The sequence below is a fragment of the Anthonomus grandis genome, chromosome 13, assembly GCF_022605725.1.
Source record: "Anthonomus grandis grandis chromosome 13, icAntGran1.3, whole genome shotgun sequence".
Taxonomy (NCBI): domain Eukaryota; kingdom Metazoa; phylum Arthropoda; class Insecta; order Coleoptera; family Curculionidae; genus Anthonomus; species Anthonomus grandis.
In genome coordinates this window covers 13,828,847-13,847,386 of record NC_065558.1, presented here as the reverse complement: position 1 = coordinate 13,847,386, position 18,540 = coordinate 13,828,847, and the positions used below count along the sequence as shown (strand labels likewise).

Genomic DNA, 18,540 nt, shown 5'->3' with positions numbered 1-18,540 from the left:
CAACATTTGATTTTCTTAAATTTAATTAATTGAAAAATGTATTATATTAATTTTTTTATAAATAAACCGTTTCATAAGAATAACTGCTGGGTTTATTATTTTTAGTCATATGTGGGCAAATACTTTCGAGCGGTAGTAATGGTAGTATACTTAAGTATAATTCTTTAAAAATTTGGAAAACCTTTAATTTATAAGATCTGAAGGTTTTTGTTATAGAATATACAGTGACTGTAAAGCAACCTATTTGTATATAATATAATACATAAAATATTAAATATACAGGGTGGGTCAGCAATGCATACGGCTAAAATAGCGCCTAAACTATACCGAGTGGAAAAAAACTTGTGACATGATTAAAAGGTTGATAAAAATCTACAAACTAAAAATAATTGTACATATACAGGGTGCGTCAAAAATAAGTTACGGAAAAATATGTAGTTTTAACAGTTATATGTAGATTTTGCAACAATAGCTGTGTTCAATCTACATAAACGAAATTTTTAATGTAGTTAGTTTACAGTATCAGCTTTATCTTTCGGTAAAAGTCTGAAGTTTTTTTCATACAGAGTGTCTAATATAAATATAAGAATTATGTATTAAAACTAACCCAAACTGTCCCAAAGTTAAATTATAACTACACTACAAACTATTCTCAATATGGCCTCCTAGGTTTCGCAGGCATTAGTTATTCTTGAAAATGAATCACTCACTTTTTCTAACATATTAGGTGTTATTGTTCGGATAACCTCTGTAATTTTTAACTGCATATTTTCACTTGTGGTTGGAGTGACTTGGTATACTTTCTCCTTTACACCCCCAAAAAAGAAATTCCTTAATTGAAACCTTTTTACTTCCCTTTAAAGTAATCCTGACTTATATAGATGATATATTTCCTGATATATTTCTATGAAATATTTCTTTACATCAAAGTTTGTATTTCTTAAACTTTATAGGCATGGCTCAAGTACTCCTTTTTTATAGAAAGATAAGTAAACTATTATTTGAAAATCTCCAGATAATCGTCTTGAGAGATACTTTTAGTTTATCAAGTATACAAAGTTATTATTGTAAAGACTAAGATTCAATATAAGGAACTAAGTTCTTGGATTAATTATTATTTAGGTTTTAAAGTAAGAATGTATTTAATTGCCCTAAGAGTATGTTGTGCTTGATTTAAAACTATAAATCTTTCATAAAGTTTGTAGTTTTTTAATTTGTGGCCCAAAAAGTTCTTGATTTAAGGAATTCTCGAATTAGTATCAAATATCGGAGTCGTTAACAATAATTAAGATGATTCGTCTTAGAAATGAGCTGCTCCACAATGCATTTAGTGCAGGTGTCTGTCAGCTTCATTCTTAAGCAGGTCTTTTGCAAAGTGATTCGTCTTAATTATTGTCAATGACTTAGTTGCACAGGGTGTTTCAGAACTATGGGATCAAACTTCTGGGGGTTGTTCAGTGCAACAGAAGAATCTATTTGAGTTCAGGAACCCATATCCGGAAATGCGCCACTACGGCCCGCCGTAGACGCGTTAAAATTTATAAAAAACATTAATTACCTAAATAGGATCTGCTGCATTTATTTTTACCTTTTGTATATAATACTATAACAACAATTGTTTAAAATCAACGCTTATCAATGTCAATTCTTAATGTCATGTTTAAAAATTTTATAACTTACAATTTTTAAAAAATTTATTGCTAATGGAAAACTGTACCAATTAAGAATTGGCGGATATGCATTTGGCATACGGAGCAACAAACTGCAATGCACGAGCAGCATCGAACGACAGCATCCTGGATACATAAAGTTTATTGCGGTTCATCGGCGGCTCGCTGAGACAGGCATGTTTAAGACCAAGATGCATAATACTGGTGTTGCTCGAACCGTAAGAACGGTCGAATTTAAAGAAGAGGTGCTTCAGCGAGTTGTCGATGAACCATCAAATAGCACAGGTGACGTCGCTAAGAATATGAATACGAGTAACGCTTTTATCTGGCGGATACTACACGAGCAACAACTCCATCCTTACCACTTCCAGAAAGTTCAAGGTATGACTGCAGCCGATTATCATCCTAGAGTTCAATTTTGTCGATGGCTTCTGGATCACATCATTGCACAACCAAATTTCTTACGATATATTTTGTGGACCGATGAAGCCTCTTTCACAAGAGATGGTATTTTTAATAGTAGAAATAGCCATGTTTGGGACGAAGAAAATCCTTATGCAATTTTTCCAAGAAAACATCAGAATCGTTGCTCTGTCAAGCTATGGGAAGGTATTGTTGATGATTATTTAATTGGGCCATACCTTCTACCGGAACGGTTAACAGGACCTATTTATCTGCGTTTCTTGGAGGAAGTTCTCCCAGAACTCCTTGAAAATGTTCCTCTAAACGTTAGACAGCAAATGTGGTTTCAGCATGATGGAGCGCCGACTCATTTTGCTGTACAAGTACGCGAGTATTTGGCTCAGCGGTTAGGGCACCGTTGGTTTGCCAGAGGTGAAGCAGTTTCTTGGCCACCTAGGTCACCCGATTTAACGTCGCTCGATTTTTTCTTGTGGGGACATGTAAAGTCGTTAGTCTACGAAATTCTAGTAGAATCAGAGCTAGGCTTGATTGGACGAATGCAAGGGCGTCGCCAAAGAGCGGCAGGGGGGGCAGCTGCCCCTTGTACACACAAGTACCTGTACCTGTTTTAAAGATTCTATGTCTTGGAGTAATATACTCGCGTTAATAATTTAATATATTCATAATTTGAAGACTTCATATTAATGAATTAAAAACAGGCATTTTTAAAATAATGCTATTTCTTTATTTCTATAAAATATTTTAAAGAAATTAATCTATTTAAATAATGAAATGCAAGAAATTGTTTTGAGGAAAATGACTTATGTTAATTATCCACTTCAATAAATTAAAATCAAATATACAAAAGAACCTTTTTTCTTGTTTAAAGGAATTGTTTTTATGTGTGCATATCCCCAAAAGAAGAAATCCATCTTTCATCAAATCCAGGAACCTGTACTAGTCCACTCTTGCCTATCCACCATGATTTTTTGTAGCAGATGACGCATTTGCAATGAAACCTACTTGTCTAAACCATATGAATTGAAAAATTAGCCAGAGCCAAATCGTGTATTTAATTATTGACTCTTACGTGCAAGAAAAAGCATAACGTGCAAGTTAAAAGTGTGTTTGGTATTATAGCAGTATTTCAGGTATAAAGGAAACCTATAAACTTTTCCCTGAGTAAGTAAAAAAAAATTTTAACAGCTTCAATATTGATAATTTGAACTCACTAAAATACTCCGTGTACACTACAAGCTTTAGCAAGTTAGCAAATACTTACCCGGCAAGTAAACTTTCTGCAATATTACTTTACTGGCTGTTTACATGCACTACAAGTGACTTGTGAGAGTAAATCTAGTAATTTTACTTGCAAATGGGCACGAGACCTAAGGGTTATTAATAAATTTATTTGAAAAAAAAAACGCTATTTTCTGATCAATAAGAAGCCAGTATTTCCACCACTAGAAATAATTTTATCCGTCGTATGATTGCATGACGCATGCATGAAAAATAACCTTAAGAACCTAGAAGCTCGCGAAGAGAAGAAGAACAAAAGACCTGTCAATGTCAAAAAACGTTAAAAACAAGAAAAAAACATAACGGTGTTCGTTTTAAGTTCCAGGCTTATTTATTTTTGCGAAATTGAAAGATTTTGTACTTTCGCTGATATTTTAGGAAAAAAGTACTCATAAAATCTTGTTGGTAAGCTCAATTTTAACTTAAATCGTTTCTGCACCCTGCAATTTTGTAATGATGCTAATTTGGCACCAATTCGTTAAACCTCAAGCTTCATTTTATTAGCTTGGTATGCCATAATGTAATGAAATTTCATGCCGGCTGATTTCGAATGTTTTTAAAAAATACCAATCAAGCGAAATTTAATTAAATATTAGCAATAAACTGCAATCATCGCCGCTACCATCAACGATGGATTCTCTACACCAACGATTAAACTTGGTCATCACCTACGTGGACAAAGAAGGTCCCTTTCTAAAAGTGTGGGGGCAGGGGCAAGCTGAAAAAAACAATTTGATGTATGTGGAGCAATTTCTGGGACGAGCGGGGCCGCAACTCGACCAGGGCGCTAGTAAAATACCTGTCGAGGCTCTCCATGTTGATTCTGTAGTTTGTGCCAAATTTAAAGACAACAGATACTACAGGTAAATTCATGTGGGTCCTATTATGGTAGGCTAGAATAGGCTTCAATTACTTTGGTTTGTTAACATGAACATCATATCAAATGTAGTATAAATAGAAAGTATGAATGTACTCTGTTACCAGGACAATTATGATAATATTGTGGTAATGTTTAAAAAGTGATTTGGGTAGGCATCAAAATATTATTAGTTTTTAAACTGTGTCCACTCAGCCATGAATGAGACATCATTTCTGTAATTAGGAAACTGTGACATTAGATCCTGAGACTAACTCAAACGGAGACCAATTAGTTTTAGCTAAAGAAGTCAATATTCATCCTTAAGCTTGAAAGGATAGGAATGAGAGGTTCTGTACTGGAATTGTTGTGAACATGTCTTGTAGGTTGCATTCAGTCTGTCAGACTCAATAGAACCTGTTTTAACAAATAACATAAAACAGGAGTTTGGCATGAGGAGTCTATTAGGAAACATCAGACAAAAGTAAAGAAACCAAATGTTTTTACTTAATATTTCAACATAATACTTCAGTCTAAACTAATAAAATTGATATTGAGTAAAGTAGCCCTTATTAAATTGATTGACAGATCAATCAATTCATTCTTATGATGCAAGAAATAAAAATTAAATAATTATACTGCAACATAGACTATCTTTAAGCCAAAAAAACTTTAAAGTCTTATCTATCAAGTTATTTAATGGTCTTCCAGAAAATGTAAAGGCCCTAACATCTAACAAGTTTAAATTTCCAATTAAAAAACTATTGCATCATATAAGTCCCTATGAGACCCATGAGTTCTTAGTGTTTCACTAGGGTACACTCCCTTCAACTATTACTTGACTTTATCTTCTTAAAAGGTTGTATAGCGTTTAATTAAGGGCATATAGGTTTTATAGAGTTTTATAGTGTAGATTTTATAATTTGGATGTTTTTAAGATGTATATTATGTGTGTGTATTTTTTTTAAATCCAATAACAATAACTTTTTATTTATTAGATAACTATCTTTTCTTCTTATTATTGACTTTTGCAAAAACTTTTATTATCAACAAACACTGTTATTAGCAAACCTTTTATTAGATCATTTTTATTGCTGATCTGATGTCTTATATGCCACTCTAGTTTCTCCCAGAGGTTTTCAATAGAGTTAAGATCAATTGTCTTCAAACTTGTCTTTGTGCAGGAAAGTCCATAACCCTAATCTTTTCTGGTAAAAACCATTCTTCAATTACCTTTGATTTATGTTTAGAGTCATTACCTGCTGATATATACAGGTCAGTGGTAAATTATCCTCAGCAAATGGAAGCATTATATTTTTTAGAACATCTAAATACATAAATCAATCCATAATACCCTCCAAATAACATGAATGACCAATAACATGAATTGGTCCTATATTATACCCAGAAAAGCAACCCCATATCATGCAGGATCCACCACCATGCTGTACAGTAGGCTTTGTATATTTTAGATCAAATCTTTTACCTTCTGGGTGATGTACCCATGATATTCTAGCAGACCCAAATAAATTAAATTTACTTCCATCAGTAAAAAGAACTTTTTGCCAGCCATTGGTTGTCCAATGCAAATATTTTTTTGCAAAGTTGAATTGGGCTTTCTGGTTCTTCCTGCTGATTAGTAGTTTAGTGGCTCTTTTACTAAAAACTCCTGCTTTCCGTAGACATCTTTGTAAGTTGTTAGAACTAGCATTAACATTAGGCAATTCACTTTAAATTTTATTTGCCGATTTGTGGCTATGGGACTTTTTTATGATCATTTAATTATTTTCAGTTGTTTTTCTCCAGTTGCCATTTTTTTTAATGCTGTTTAACGAAAATTGTGTTTTAAAATTAGAAATTGTATTGCTTACAACAGATTTATGCAAACTAAGCATTTTGCTCAGGTCTACTTGTCATACACCACACTTGTGAGCATGAACTATTTTTGTACAAATATTTTCTGACAAATCTTTCCGCAAGGCATATTCTATAAAAAAACTATTAACAGATCTCATGTAAAGCGATAATAAATAAAGACTAAATTTGGTTAATTCTTATGTGAGTTTCTCTATTTATGTCCAACCTAAAATATATAAATTCATACTAAAACTAAATAACTGATAAAAGAAATGTGGAATGTGATGGAAAAAAAAACGCCTTATTACTAAATTACTATTTAGGAAATAGTAATTTAAATACTAAAGGTTTTTATAATATAAGAAATTTTAAAAAGTTTCTCTACTTTTGTCCATTAGTGTATGTATAACTGCCCCTTTGGTTATCCACTGTCTTACAATTCAATTCACCAGGAGTCTCTCACAACTTTTATTCAGATCTTTGATTAAAATATTAATAGATATCCTATTGTTGTTTTTGCATCTATCTTAAACTGGTATAAATATCCTTACATATAAATAACATCACATTCCAAAAACAATCCAAAGTTAAATATAGTGTATGTATAATTAATGTATAAGTAAAACATAATAGTATATGTATAGCTGCCCACTACCTTACAACTCAATTCAACAGGAGTCTCTTACAACTTTTATTCAGATCTTTGATTAAAATATTAATAGATATCCTATTGTTGTTTTTGCCTGTAGCTTAAACTGGCATGAATATCCTTACATATAAATAACATCACATTCCAAAAACAATCCCTAGTTAAAATTAGTTAAATATTTAGGGATCTACTTAGACTACATTAGAATTTAAATTCCATACAGCCTATATTTCAAATCTGGCATGTAAACTATTAGGATTATAATGAGAAATAGTAAAGGATTCTGTAGCAAAATTTTCCATTGTTCATTTTAGATAGGAGCATGAATCCATGCACTTTTTCATATTCCATCCTGTTTAATGTGCATTAAGATTGGTTAATTGTTTTTTTTTTTGTTAGATATAGGTCAAAACAAAAAGTACTCATTGATGTTTCAACCTCTATGAGATCTTCATCAGGACTTTAAAAGATACACAAATAAAAACATACATTCTAGCATTGTTTAATTAAGGTTAAATTTTTGAATACAGTAAAAGTAATAATTAATCCTCAGTTAAAAGTAAGTTTTCTTCAATCTAATTTTTGAGTTTTTGCACAACATTTATTCTTTCAAAACATTGGTTATTAAGGTGTGAATTACAACTAAAATTTAAAAAAAACTAGCACCTAAAACATTATTAACAGGCAAAAACCAAACAGAATAGATAATATGAGAAACATTCTGTCAAAATGAAAAGATTGCATATACACTTACCTATATTGTAGATTATCTTTGTTGTAATAATAATAATTGTAAAACCATTATAAGTACAAAGGTTTATAGGATTTTCATGGTCTAGAGTCTAGAAGTTTTTTCTACTCAGGGACCAAGTGACTGTATTTACTAAGACTAACTTACTAAACTGTCATCAAAGTACGGAAACCATAGGGGTGTAATACAATTTCAATACAATTTCTTTAGAATGGAGATTCCTTTCACTAGGGCAATTGAAAGAAAAAGTTAACATGTTTTTATCACAGTAAACTTACTATGTTCTTATGCTATTCTTACCATCTGGATGTTTTTTTATTTCTCTTTTAAGAATGTTTAACGGTTCTATATTTTTTCTATTATATTTCTAATTTATATTATGTTTCTTCTATAGATAGAATTATGTGATTGGTTTTTGAAATGCTCTACCCTATAGTTTTGATATTGTATTTCCGGACTTTTATAAATAAACATGTTTCTTTCAAAAATGTAAAGCATTAAAATATTATTGTAAAAGAACCGATATTTATATTTCACTTAATTTATATTGAGGTGAGAGCCAGTTCCTGTGAATAGGGCCCCTGCTTTATGTGCTGCAGTAAGCCTTGGCACCCTTAAAGGTCTCCTTGATCGCAAATTGGCACCAGCCTTCATCCAATTGTAAAATTGGCTGAATATCAATTTTTTCTTTCGCCTGTAACCCGATGTCTCCCACTACCAGGTTGCCTATTCATACCTCCAGTTTCTTAAAACAGGTGCACTATTCTTACAATAGACCCCTTAGGAATGTCAAGACTTGCTGAAATAAAATTTTGTGGTAATTTTTGTTCATGATAAAAAACAAGAATTAATATGAGATTTCTACATAAACAAAATTTTGATGAAGGTTTTAGATTTGGTGCTATATAGTGGGTCCAAGTTATTTGAAATTGGGTGTGTTTGCGTTGGATAACTCAATTACCAAACCAACTTCGTCAAATTAATCCCATCAATTTATACATATACAGTTCAGTTTTTCAGGAGAGATGCTAAATCTCTCTTTCCATTCCATTTTCTGCTCTCACTTCTAATGTAGTTAAAGCCATGAAAAAAGACCTAATAAATGTGGAAATATGGGACAAACAAAAAAAAAAGAAAAAAAATTTTTTTGCTTGCTCTCTCGCAACTACCTGTAGTAAAGTGTTCTTAACTGTGGGACTACATTTATTGTTGTTAGTGAAGAAATAGTCTATACTTGCAGTGGAGTCGTAAATGAAAATCCTGCAGTCTCCCTCCACTTATTTATGGAACATTTAGTTATTTAAAATTCTCTACATGTTTCAGACACAGTGGTGTCCATCATCAGGGGCTAAAAGGTTTAAAATTGGTATTGGATATACTCCTCAGGGTTTGATTCCATGTCAAAAGCCCTCTATTTGTTATTATTGTTTTTTTTTTGTTTATGATTTGGTTTTTTACAAATTATTACTTGAAGACGGTTGTTAATGTGACCAGAGTATAATTTTAAGAATCTAATCTTAAGTAAAGAAGTAGACACCCACTCAGTTTCTCTTGGATCTTTTTTAGCAATTTTTTTTTTTTGCAAATTCCTTATTGGTGATTAAATGAGTGAGTCTTTTTTCTTTAAAAAAAAACTTTTCACTGAAAATAGAGGATGGTACAACTGACACGAAGTTTTTCTCTTCACATTTCCACCAGATTTATCCAAAAGCACTAAATAAATAATATGTTTATTTCAAAAGACAAATACAATGTTGGTATAGAAAAAGTGAATTTCCTACTATTCACAGACTGATTGCATGCAAATCTAATTAAGTTCATGTGTAATAATGAATTCCAACAACAGAAGTTTTAATATGACAAAGTTAATAAAAAAAAACCTTCAACACTATAAACAGTATGCTTCAAAAGCTCTTCTTTAAACTCTACCTTATAAGATTTGTTATTGTTAATCATTTCAATCCAAGGTGGTAATTTGTTAAAGAGGTTTGTTCCCATATAGATGTGACTTTTTTTAAATTAAAATAATCTGTGTGAATGCATAGCCAAAATATTTCTATAAATTGTATTGTACTTGTTGGAAAAAGTTGCATTGAAAACGAAGCTGTGTAAGTTAATGATCAAAAATTAATTATGAGTAGGTACTGGTAGGCTTTTAAATAAGATTATTGAAAGTTTTGATATATCCCTATCATACTTTTGATGGCATCTATATTTCTCATATTGGGGTTTAGAAATGATATTTAGAGGCTTGATACTAAGTCAATTACTAAGTCAATAACATTCAGAACAGAAAAAAAAGTGCTGTCTCATGAAAGTCTAAATAAGATTCTGTTGTTTCTATCACAGCCTTCTTTATATTTATTTCTTTAGGATTCTTGGATATTCCATTGAATATCTGGAGTTAGTGTTGTACTGAAAATGCAGTTTGGCCAGATAGTGGAAATTACTATTTGCAAAAATATCTAAAGAAAACACACTCCATGTCTAATGTATTTCAAGCCAGTCCTATTAAAGAGCTAGATTTTAATATTTGATTTTGTTTTAGTGTAAAGTTTTATTGTAGTTACGTGTGTTTTTCTGTTTATTGTAGGTCTGATGATGCTTTATTAGCGAAACATGTCACCACCTGATTAATTAAAAAGACATTTTGAGACTGAGACTTGGAGTTTTCATTTTTTTCTCTAGTTACGTAGGTCTCTTTGAGATAATGGACGAGTTCTTTCAACTGTTAAAGAGCTTTTAAGACAATCTTGCTTCCAACTTTATCAATCTTCACATAATTTGTCACAAGCTTCTTAGATAAAAATATACTATCAAAAAATGGCATATTTACAAACCCATTGTTATTTATGTTAATAAAAACCTTGAATCTGTTCTATGTAATTAAAGAATTTGTTATATGTTATGTGGCTTTAAGATTAATAAACAAGCCTTAAGTATGCCTATGAGATATTTAAGACCAAAGTAATATATTTAATGAATACAATTTGACTAATCAAATATTGGATGCATTTGCCACAACGACCCCCCGAAAAAAGATACCGTAATGTAAATGGGTTTCTATTAATATTTATCAATTAAAATTATCTTCAGGATATAATATATTGTCCTAGTCAGAGGGTTTCATTATATTAGGAAAATGGTACCAAAAACTAAAGAGAACATGGGAATGTATGGGTCAAATCCACACTCAAATGGTCTATTTTTTTCTTGATCATTAAAAGTTTTTTTTGGTGTCTGGACAGTAAGTTGTCTTTGAACTCTGGTAAAACGGGGTTGATTAATTTTTCGAAGGCCAATATTGTCTCAGAATCTCTACTTGTGTGGTCTGGTGGGCAGTCAATCCCTGTAGCCAATAGTATTAAATTCTTAGAAATACACATTGACCCAAATTTAAATTGGGAGAAACATATTAAAAACCTTTATTCCAGATTAGCTAGCTTGTGCGGATTGATTAGAAGATTAAGGGATGTAGTGTCTGAGGTATCTCTTCGCCTATTTTATTTCGGACAGGTACAATCGATCTTACAATATGGTATCTGTTTCTGGGGATCTGCAAGAGGAGCTCTAGATATATTTAGAATGCAAAAGCGTATCATTCGTTGTTTATTGGGCATGACCTACAGAACTTCCTGTAGACCTTACTTCTGCAAACTAAAAATACTCACCCTTCCCTCCTTATACTTTTCTTCCTTGGTGTTATTTGTGAAGAGACACAATCATTTGTTGAGAATAGGGCAATGTACGCTGAGGATGTGACTATGATTACACGACATAGAAGCGATCTCCGCATTCCATTGCATAATTCAGCTTACTATGAAAGAGGTTCTCATTATATGGCCATCAGGGCTTATAGAATGCTACCTGCTGATATTAGAAACATTGAACCTACAGTCCAATTTAAAAAAGCTGTTTACCACTGGTTGCAGATTAAATGTTTTTATAATTTTACTTTTGGATAATAATTTTAACTTGTGTTAGATATTTAGAATATTTATTTTAAATTTTGTTATTTTGTTTATATAAGTATATTGCCTCTATGAATTCTAGATAAGAAAAATTAATGTACCCTATGGGAGCTAGATCCTCCTTTGTATGACGTTGCTTTGTCGTCCTGTATACGATTTTGTTGGCAAATAAAGGATATTATTATTATTATTATTATAAGTATACAGGAGAAAAGGTTTCATTAAAATTTAAGTTTCCCTTTTTTGTTTATTGTATATTTATGAATGCCTTTCCATAACTAACGTGTCCCTTCTTAATTTCCATTAGAATAAGGCATGCCTTTGATTAAATTAAAATTTTTATTATCATTTAAGAAATAAAACTATGCCATATTTTATTATAATATTTTTTACACCTTTTAGAGCAAGGGTATTAAGCATTGATTACCTAAACACTGAATACCAAACTGAATGTTATGTTGAAGTCTCATTTATAGACTATGGAAACAAAGATATTGTCCGTCTAGATAACATAAGGAGCCTACAGAGTTTTCCTTCATCATTTTTATCTGTACCTCCTTTAGCTACAGGTTTTATACTTGCAGAAGCTCATTGCCCTGGTAAGGACAATACACCTTCAACTGTGGGTTCTTGAAAAAAAAATGTGCTAATATTTTGTAGGTGGTGGGGAATGGAAAGATCAAGTTTTTGATGTAATATCAAAAGAGCTCCGTTTTAGAGAAGTACAGTGCCAAGTACTAACACAAGCCACACAATATTATCTAGTTAAGCTGTTTATCATTGATGGCAGTGACATTGGTGCCTTATTTATTAATAGGGGTTTAATGCAACCAATAACATTGGTTGTCCAAGAAGCGGTTCTATTAAGTATGAGCATTCAAAAGAAAGATAATAAAGTGGCTGTGGCAGCTTCTGTGCCTGCTCAGCCACCACCACATCTTGCAATTAATACCTACAAGGCTTGTGTGTTAGGTAAGTGATTTTATTTGTTTTAGATGTTAGGATCTCACTTGATTTTACAACATGATTTTAATATTTGCAGCATGTATTTTTTTTAACGTTGTAAAGAGAAAATGTTATATTCATGCATAAATAGTTTCACTTTGAGTAATACTCAGTAAAAAAAGTTGCCTTGTCTTCTTGATTATAACACAAGATATATAACTTTATTATTATGGCTTTAAATAATTTTATTTATTTTTTAAATTGCATTGTCATAACTCCTTATATTTTCTAAATCCTGTTATATTTTTTTATTTAATAAAAATAATGTTAATATAGTTTTATAGTAAAAATGAATAATACCAAGAGTCCATATTATACAGGCTATAATTTTATTGATAAGAATTCAATAAAAGTAATAATGTATATTTATTTAGCAAAAATGTGCTACACATATGAGTATAAATAAAAATATAAAATGATTTAAATATAGGCAATACAATTAAATTGCTAAACGTTGCGTTCCACGTCATATGCTAAATATCAACATCGCTGGTACTGCTGAGGTTGTATCGCTAGTCGGTTCGTGTTGATGTTTCGACCATGTTAGGACATATTTTCTAGGTTGTCTATGTTGACCTAGGCCAAAAAGGGTATATCGGTTAATTTCTAGAGAGACATTAGGTACCTGGTATTCCATGGACAATCTTAGCCTCCGGTTTTCCCGAAGTACCCCGTCAAGGAGTCTGGTCACAACCCAAGTATGGAGCAAATTGAATAACAACAAATTACATATATACAAGGTGTTTCAAATTTCACCGTCAGTATGGGGATTTCGGAATCTATAATAGGAAAAGATTTAAACAGTATAGTTTACTCTCATTTTTGTGAAAACAGTTGTTTTGTCAACATCCCAATGGTTTTACTTTTTCTATGCAATTCATAAGTTCTAAGGATATCAGTCCAAGTTACTAATTTCCCATTTACCAGAATTCTTAATTATAGGTTCATTAAATTATTTCGTAAGCTTTTAATTATATGAGGTACCTACATCAAATATAGTAAATATTTTTCGCTCAATAATTCTTAATACTGAAGGTATATTCATTTTTGAAGGTCCAAGATCTTTTAAATTAGTTTCATAAAAATGATGTGTGATAAAGTAAAAAACGTGTCTGATAGGCTCGAGATTTTGTTTATACACGCAAAATCTTTATTAAATAAAAACATTTTCTTATCATCGCTTATTTCTGTATCGCTTTTTAATCAGAAATCTTCACAATTTTCACACTTATAGGTAGGCGAAATATCCATCCACGTAAACATGCAAATTTCTAAATGTATTTTATTACAATTATTCGTAGTAATATTATCATGATCTATAAAATTGCATTTGTGGCTTTGATCTCAACGCAGTTAGAACTACTGTTTTTCAACTTATTATTTGTTTTTAATAAACGATTTGGTTGATGACGTAGTTGTTATTTCAGTCTATACTTGTCTTCCTTATTTTGTTGGATTTGTTATGTCATAAAATTTCCTTTTTATTATGGATTCAAGAGATAGAGATTGACTAAATTTTTATCGGCATCGTTATCATTGGCATCATCGTTGACTGCTGGGAATCTTTTTCCTAAACATGTCTTGATATTGTGTGCTGAAAAAAATCACAGATAATAATTTGTGATTTTATTTTATAAAAACATAGGTAGGAATATATGTATGGCTGTTGCCTGACAACCAGAAAGACTCGAAAGAACTTTATATTTGAATCACTGCTTTTAAAAGCCCTGCTTATTCCAATTCAAATCAAAAAATGCTTTATTGTTTCTAACAAAATTGTTAAACGAAGCTAAAAAAATATTTACAAATTAAAAGGGTCAAATTGAAATTGTCCTGTCCTAAAAAAAAACACAACAAACAAATAATGGTGCTAAAACAGTAATAACTTTTTTTTTAATGAATATAAAAAATAATACAAAAAAACAATATAAAAAAATACAAAAAACTTCCAGTCATACAACAAAATACCTAAACTAAAACGTAAGAAATCCACATCAAAATAGTAAAAACATTAAAAATGGTCATTATAATTATTTTTTAAAAAATTTACTCTATATTATATAAGGCCATTTCAAATTTTGACATATTCTGTAAACATAAAGATATTATAAAATGTTGGATTGAGGATTGGACTTTGGCAATGAGATACATATCTATGGCTTTGAAGAACTGAATACTAGTGAGATGAGAAGAGCAAGAAATGGATCTACGAAACAATGTTTTTTAAAATTTTTAACACTATTTTCAACATTTACGTATGTAATTTTGGTAATATATTTTCTATTTTGTTTTGTTTCATTAATTAGATTTTTGGTTCAACTTTTGATTCAACAAATTTTGTCATATTACGATTTTTTTTCCTAATTAACCCCTTATACTATTCATCAAATATTATGCAAATATTATTAAAGTCGATCTTAACTTATTTATATAAAAAATACGGAACAAAAAGATTTAAAATGCCTTATAAAATCCCTTAAAAAAATATTTATTCTATTTAAAATAAAGTTGATAGGAAATGAAGTAGTGGGTTAGGGACATATTGCGGGATAGGACCATTTTTATATAACATTTTCTATTTATTCAAATAAGTTTTTTGTTATTGACTTTAAAAATAGTGATATTACACAAAAACGTCCTCTTCATAATCCAAAAATTTAAATAAAATTTTCAATAATTAAATGTTTTGGACTAAAATTAAAATATAAGGAAGAAAGATTAATGCCAGGTTTATACAATTTTCATTAATACATAACACCTACACAGACAAATTGAAGATGAAAAAAAAATAAATAGTATAAAAAATCGGCTTCTACATTGTATATACACGGGTTTATTTTGTTACACCCTGTGAATTTTTATGAGTTATAAATTATTACGAATTATGCAATAAGCATAAGTTTTAATATAAACCCGGCATGAATCTATTCAATAAAAAATATAGCAGTATCCTTACCTTTCCATGAAACAGGTACAGCTCATTTCAAAAGTACTTTTTTTAATTACTATTTACAATATATTTTTATCAAAACGTTCCTCACAAACTATTTTTGAATAGCATCTCGTTTATGAATTATGCTTCTGGATTTCCGATATTTTCTAGCAATTAAAACCAAGAATTGCTATTTGAAAATTCGAAATTTAAAGAGACTCATTGAAATGCTTTTATTTTTTTTTAATTACTGTATCCACTATAAGCACACGCACTTACTTTGACTTAACTTTACTTAAATTTACCATTGTCTGAATTTTAAATTATCTATGCCAAAAAAAAAATATCTATAGTATTAACACACAAATATAACCAAGCAAAAACTCCTCGTTCCAGTGTCTTGAATCGCGCTCTGGTCAATATTGTGATAAAATTAATTGCTAAATACTATCGAAATAAAGATATTCTTGTATAATTTAATATTTGCCAAATAAACGAAATTGAAATTGAAAGTTATATTTTTATATTATGATAAATAAAGATCAAATAATCCCAGATTCATCATCCGTTGTTTAAAGTTGAAATAATCCAAATAGCTTTTAAAATTCAGATTTTCACGCGCGGCCGAGAACTTCCCCTGATTGGCGTGACGTCAAAAGTTAGTTGTAGACGTTCGGCTTCTATATTTAATATTATAATACTTATTATCTGCTACTTTTATTATAATAGGAACATTTATTTATAGAACCGAATCAAGAATATGGAGTCTATGTGTCGTTTGTCAATGAAGGTCCAACACATTTCTCGGTGCAACTTCAAAAATCCGAATACATTCTGGCCAGATTAATGAAAGAAATTAACGAAATCAACTTGAGATTATTGGACGAAGTGCCGCTTCCAGGCACCCTTTGTTTGGCTCGGTGTCAGGAAGACGGCAACATTTGCAGGGCCGTGGTTACTAACGCGGTCGACAATCAATTTAAGGTGCTTAAAAAAACCTTTGTTTGCATATTGTTTATTATTTATCATGATTTTAGGTTTTCTATGTAGATTTCGGTAACTACGAAACGTTACCGTTCGAGTGTCTGTATCAAATACCGTTTTCCTTTGTCCTGCCGAAAGTTATGGCGGTCAGGGTGGCACTGAACGGCGTCGAAAGGTCCACAGTTACTATTGAAATGATGTTGGCTTTCAAGAAGTTTGTCGATAATAGACTGCTGTGCATGAAAGTGTTACCTTCAGTGAAAAAATCCATTATAAATAAGTGTGAACTTTGGGATCCTGAAACTAAGATTACCGCCTTGGATGTAATTAACAGGTAAATTGTTTATTTTGTTATAAAGAAGTATGGAAGTAATTATGATCTATTTGATTATATTCTGGATGTCAGTATATCTTTTCTTTTTCAGAGAAATGAAATAATGTGTAATAAGAGCAAAAAACCTTCTTGGCCTATTTTTTTTTTAATGCTAATGCTAGTTATATATAGGGTATACCACATTCGAGCGTGACCATTGGAATCTCAGTGAAATCCGAAAATAATATTTTTTTTTATTTTGGTTTATGACATTATTTAAAAACTAAAGTAAATTTCAGATTTTTATGGCACTTATTCCGCTTTACAAAAAAGATGTTTAAAAATTGATGATACGGCATTTCGTCTTTTGGCGATCATCATCAACTCATTTTTCTTATGAATGCCTTATTGGTTCTTACCTTATTCAATTTATTAATTTAATTTAAATTTTCAAGTTTTATATAATATAAAAAGAATTGCGTTTGCATTAAACAAAATCTTGTACCAGGCTTAAATCACGATATATTTTGTACAACTATTACTCTGTGATCTGTAACGTGTCATTTCCAGCTTTAAAGATGGTGTAATTGAGGGCTGAAATGTCGGTGTAAAAATTGTCTACCCATTTCTCTTTTTCTGATAGAAGTCTTTTCTTTTTGCTTGTCATTTCGACTAAGAACCCTGTCGGCAAATTATATTGCAGAAATATTACGTCTGCAATATTGCGTCTTGGAGCAATATTGCACATATATTACTAGTTTATTACAGTCATATTGCAGCAATGTTTTAATATCCGCTTTTTTCATTGCATCCGCAACATTGCTGAAACATAGCAATCGGGTATGTTACTGTAATATTGCGTTAATGTATGTGCTGTATTGTAGTAATACTCACGTAACATTACTTATATCTTTCATTTATATTGCTGCTTTATTTTATATTAATTTTATATTGAATTTGCAATATTGACAAAATATAACAAAATAAATATTCCATTCTTATTAATAATATTATTGATGAAAGGTAATGAATAAGTTAAAGGATATTTTATATATTGGAATAAAGTCATTTACTATAAGAGAGTAAAACATAGAGGAATTTCTGTTTAATTAATATATATACATCTATATAATATATATTTCAATATCTCTATATATGTTAAGCACACATCATATTTAAGTATGCTTTATTTTAACGGATAGAAAAAAAAACATAAATAAACATAAATTGTGCGAAAATGTATAATGTAAAATTTTAAAATTACCTTACAGTGATACAACTTACGTCACTTTTCCCATTCTTCACACAGTGAGCATGAATTAAGTTGTATGAGTGCCAATTAGAATATTATCAATTAGTTTAGGAATAAAGTTTGTAAATTGTGTAATATGTAATTGCGTTTTTTGTTGAATATATTATGTACAGTAATGGCCAAAAGTAGATAGACAAATGATTTTTTTTAAAAATCAAAGGAAATAAAAATTCTGTAATAAAGATATTTAAGTATACTTAAACATGTATAAAAATAATAAAACATTCTTTAGAAACAATCACCTAATTTGGTAAATAATAAGAAATAACAAATTTAAAAAATAACCAATACCCTTTTTTTTTCGAAGTATTTTTTTTTTTAATTACAAACTAAAACATCTACAATATTAGTATTTTGTAAAATACCCATTATTGTCTATTACAGCCTGACATCTACATGGCATTGATTCAATAAGATTGTCTATGAGTTTAAAACCAATATTTTTCCATTTCTGTGGCAACCGTTCGAATAATTCACCTTTATTTGAATAGTTTGTATCCCTAATATCACGATCTACAATTTCCCATAAATTTTCGATA

The 18,540-nt window shown here is 30.3% G+C and overlaps 1 protein-coding gene across 2 annotated transcripts in view; it reads left to right on the top strand.

Annotated features, from left to right (window-relative positions):
- Positions 1–3,825: 3,825 nt before the first annotated feature.
- LOC126743598 (maternal protein tudor-like) overlaps positions 3,826–18,540 on the top strand; it is a 99,133-nt gene continuing 84,418 nt past the window's right edge. For both annotated transcript variants that reach the window (XM_050450765.1, XM_050450764.1), the window contains exons 1-5: positions 3,826–4,234; positions 11,858–12,054; positions 12,116–12,427; positions 16,138–16,376; positions 16,430–16,710. In XM_050450765.1, the coding sequence (XP_050306722.1) occupies positions 4,002–4,234; positions 11,858–12,054; positions 12,116–12,427; positions 16,138–16,376; positions 16,430–16,710 (1,262 nt within the window). In that variant the 5' untranslated portion in view covers positions 3,826–4,001. The remainder of the gene's footprint in view (positions 4,235–11,857; positions 12,055–12,115; positions 12,428–16,137; positions 16,377–16,429; positions 16,711–18,540) is intronic.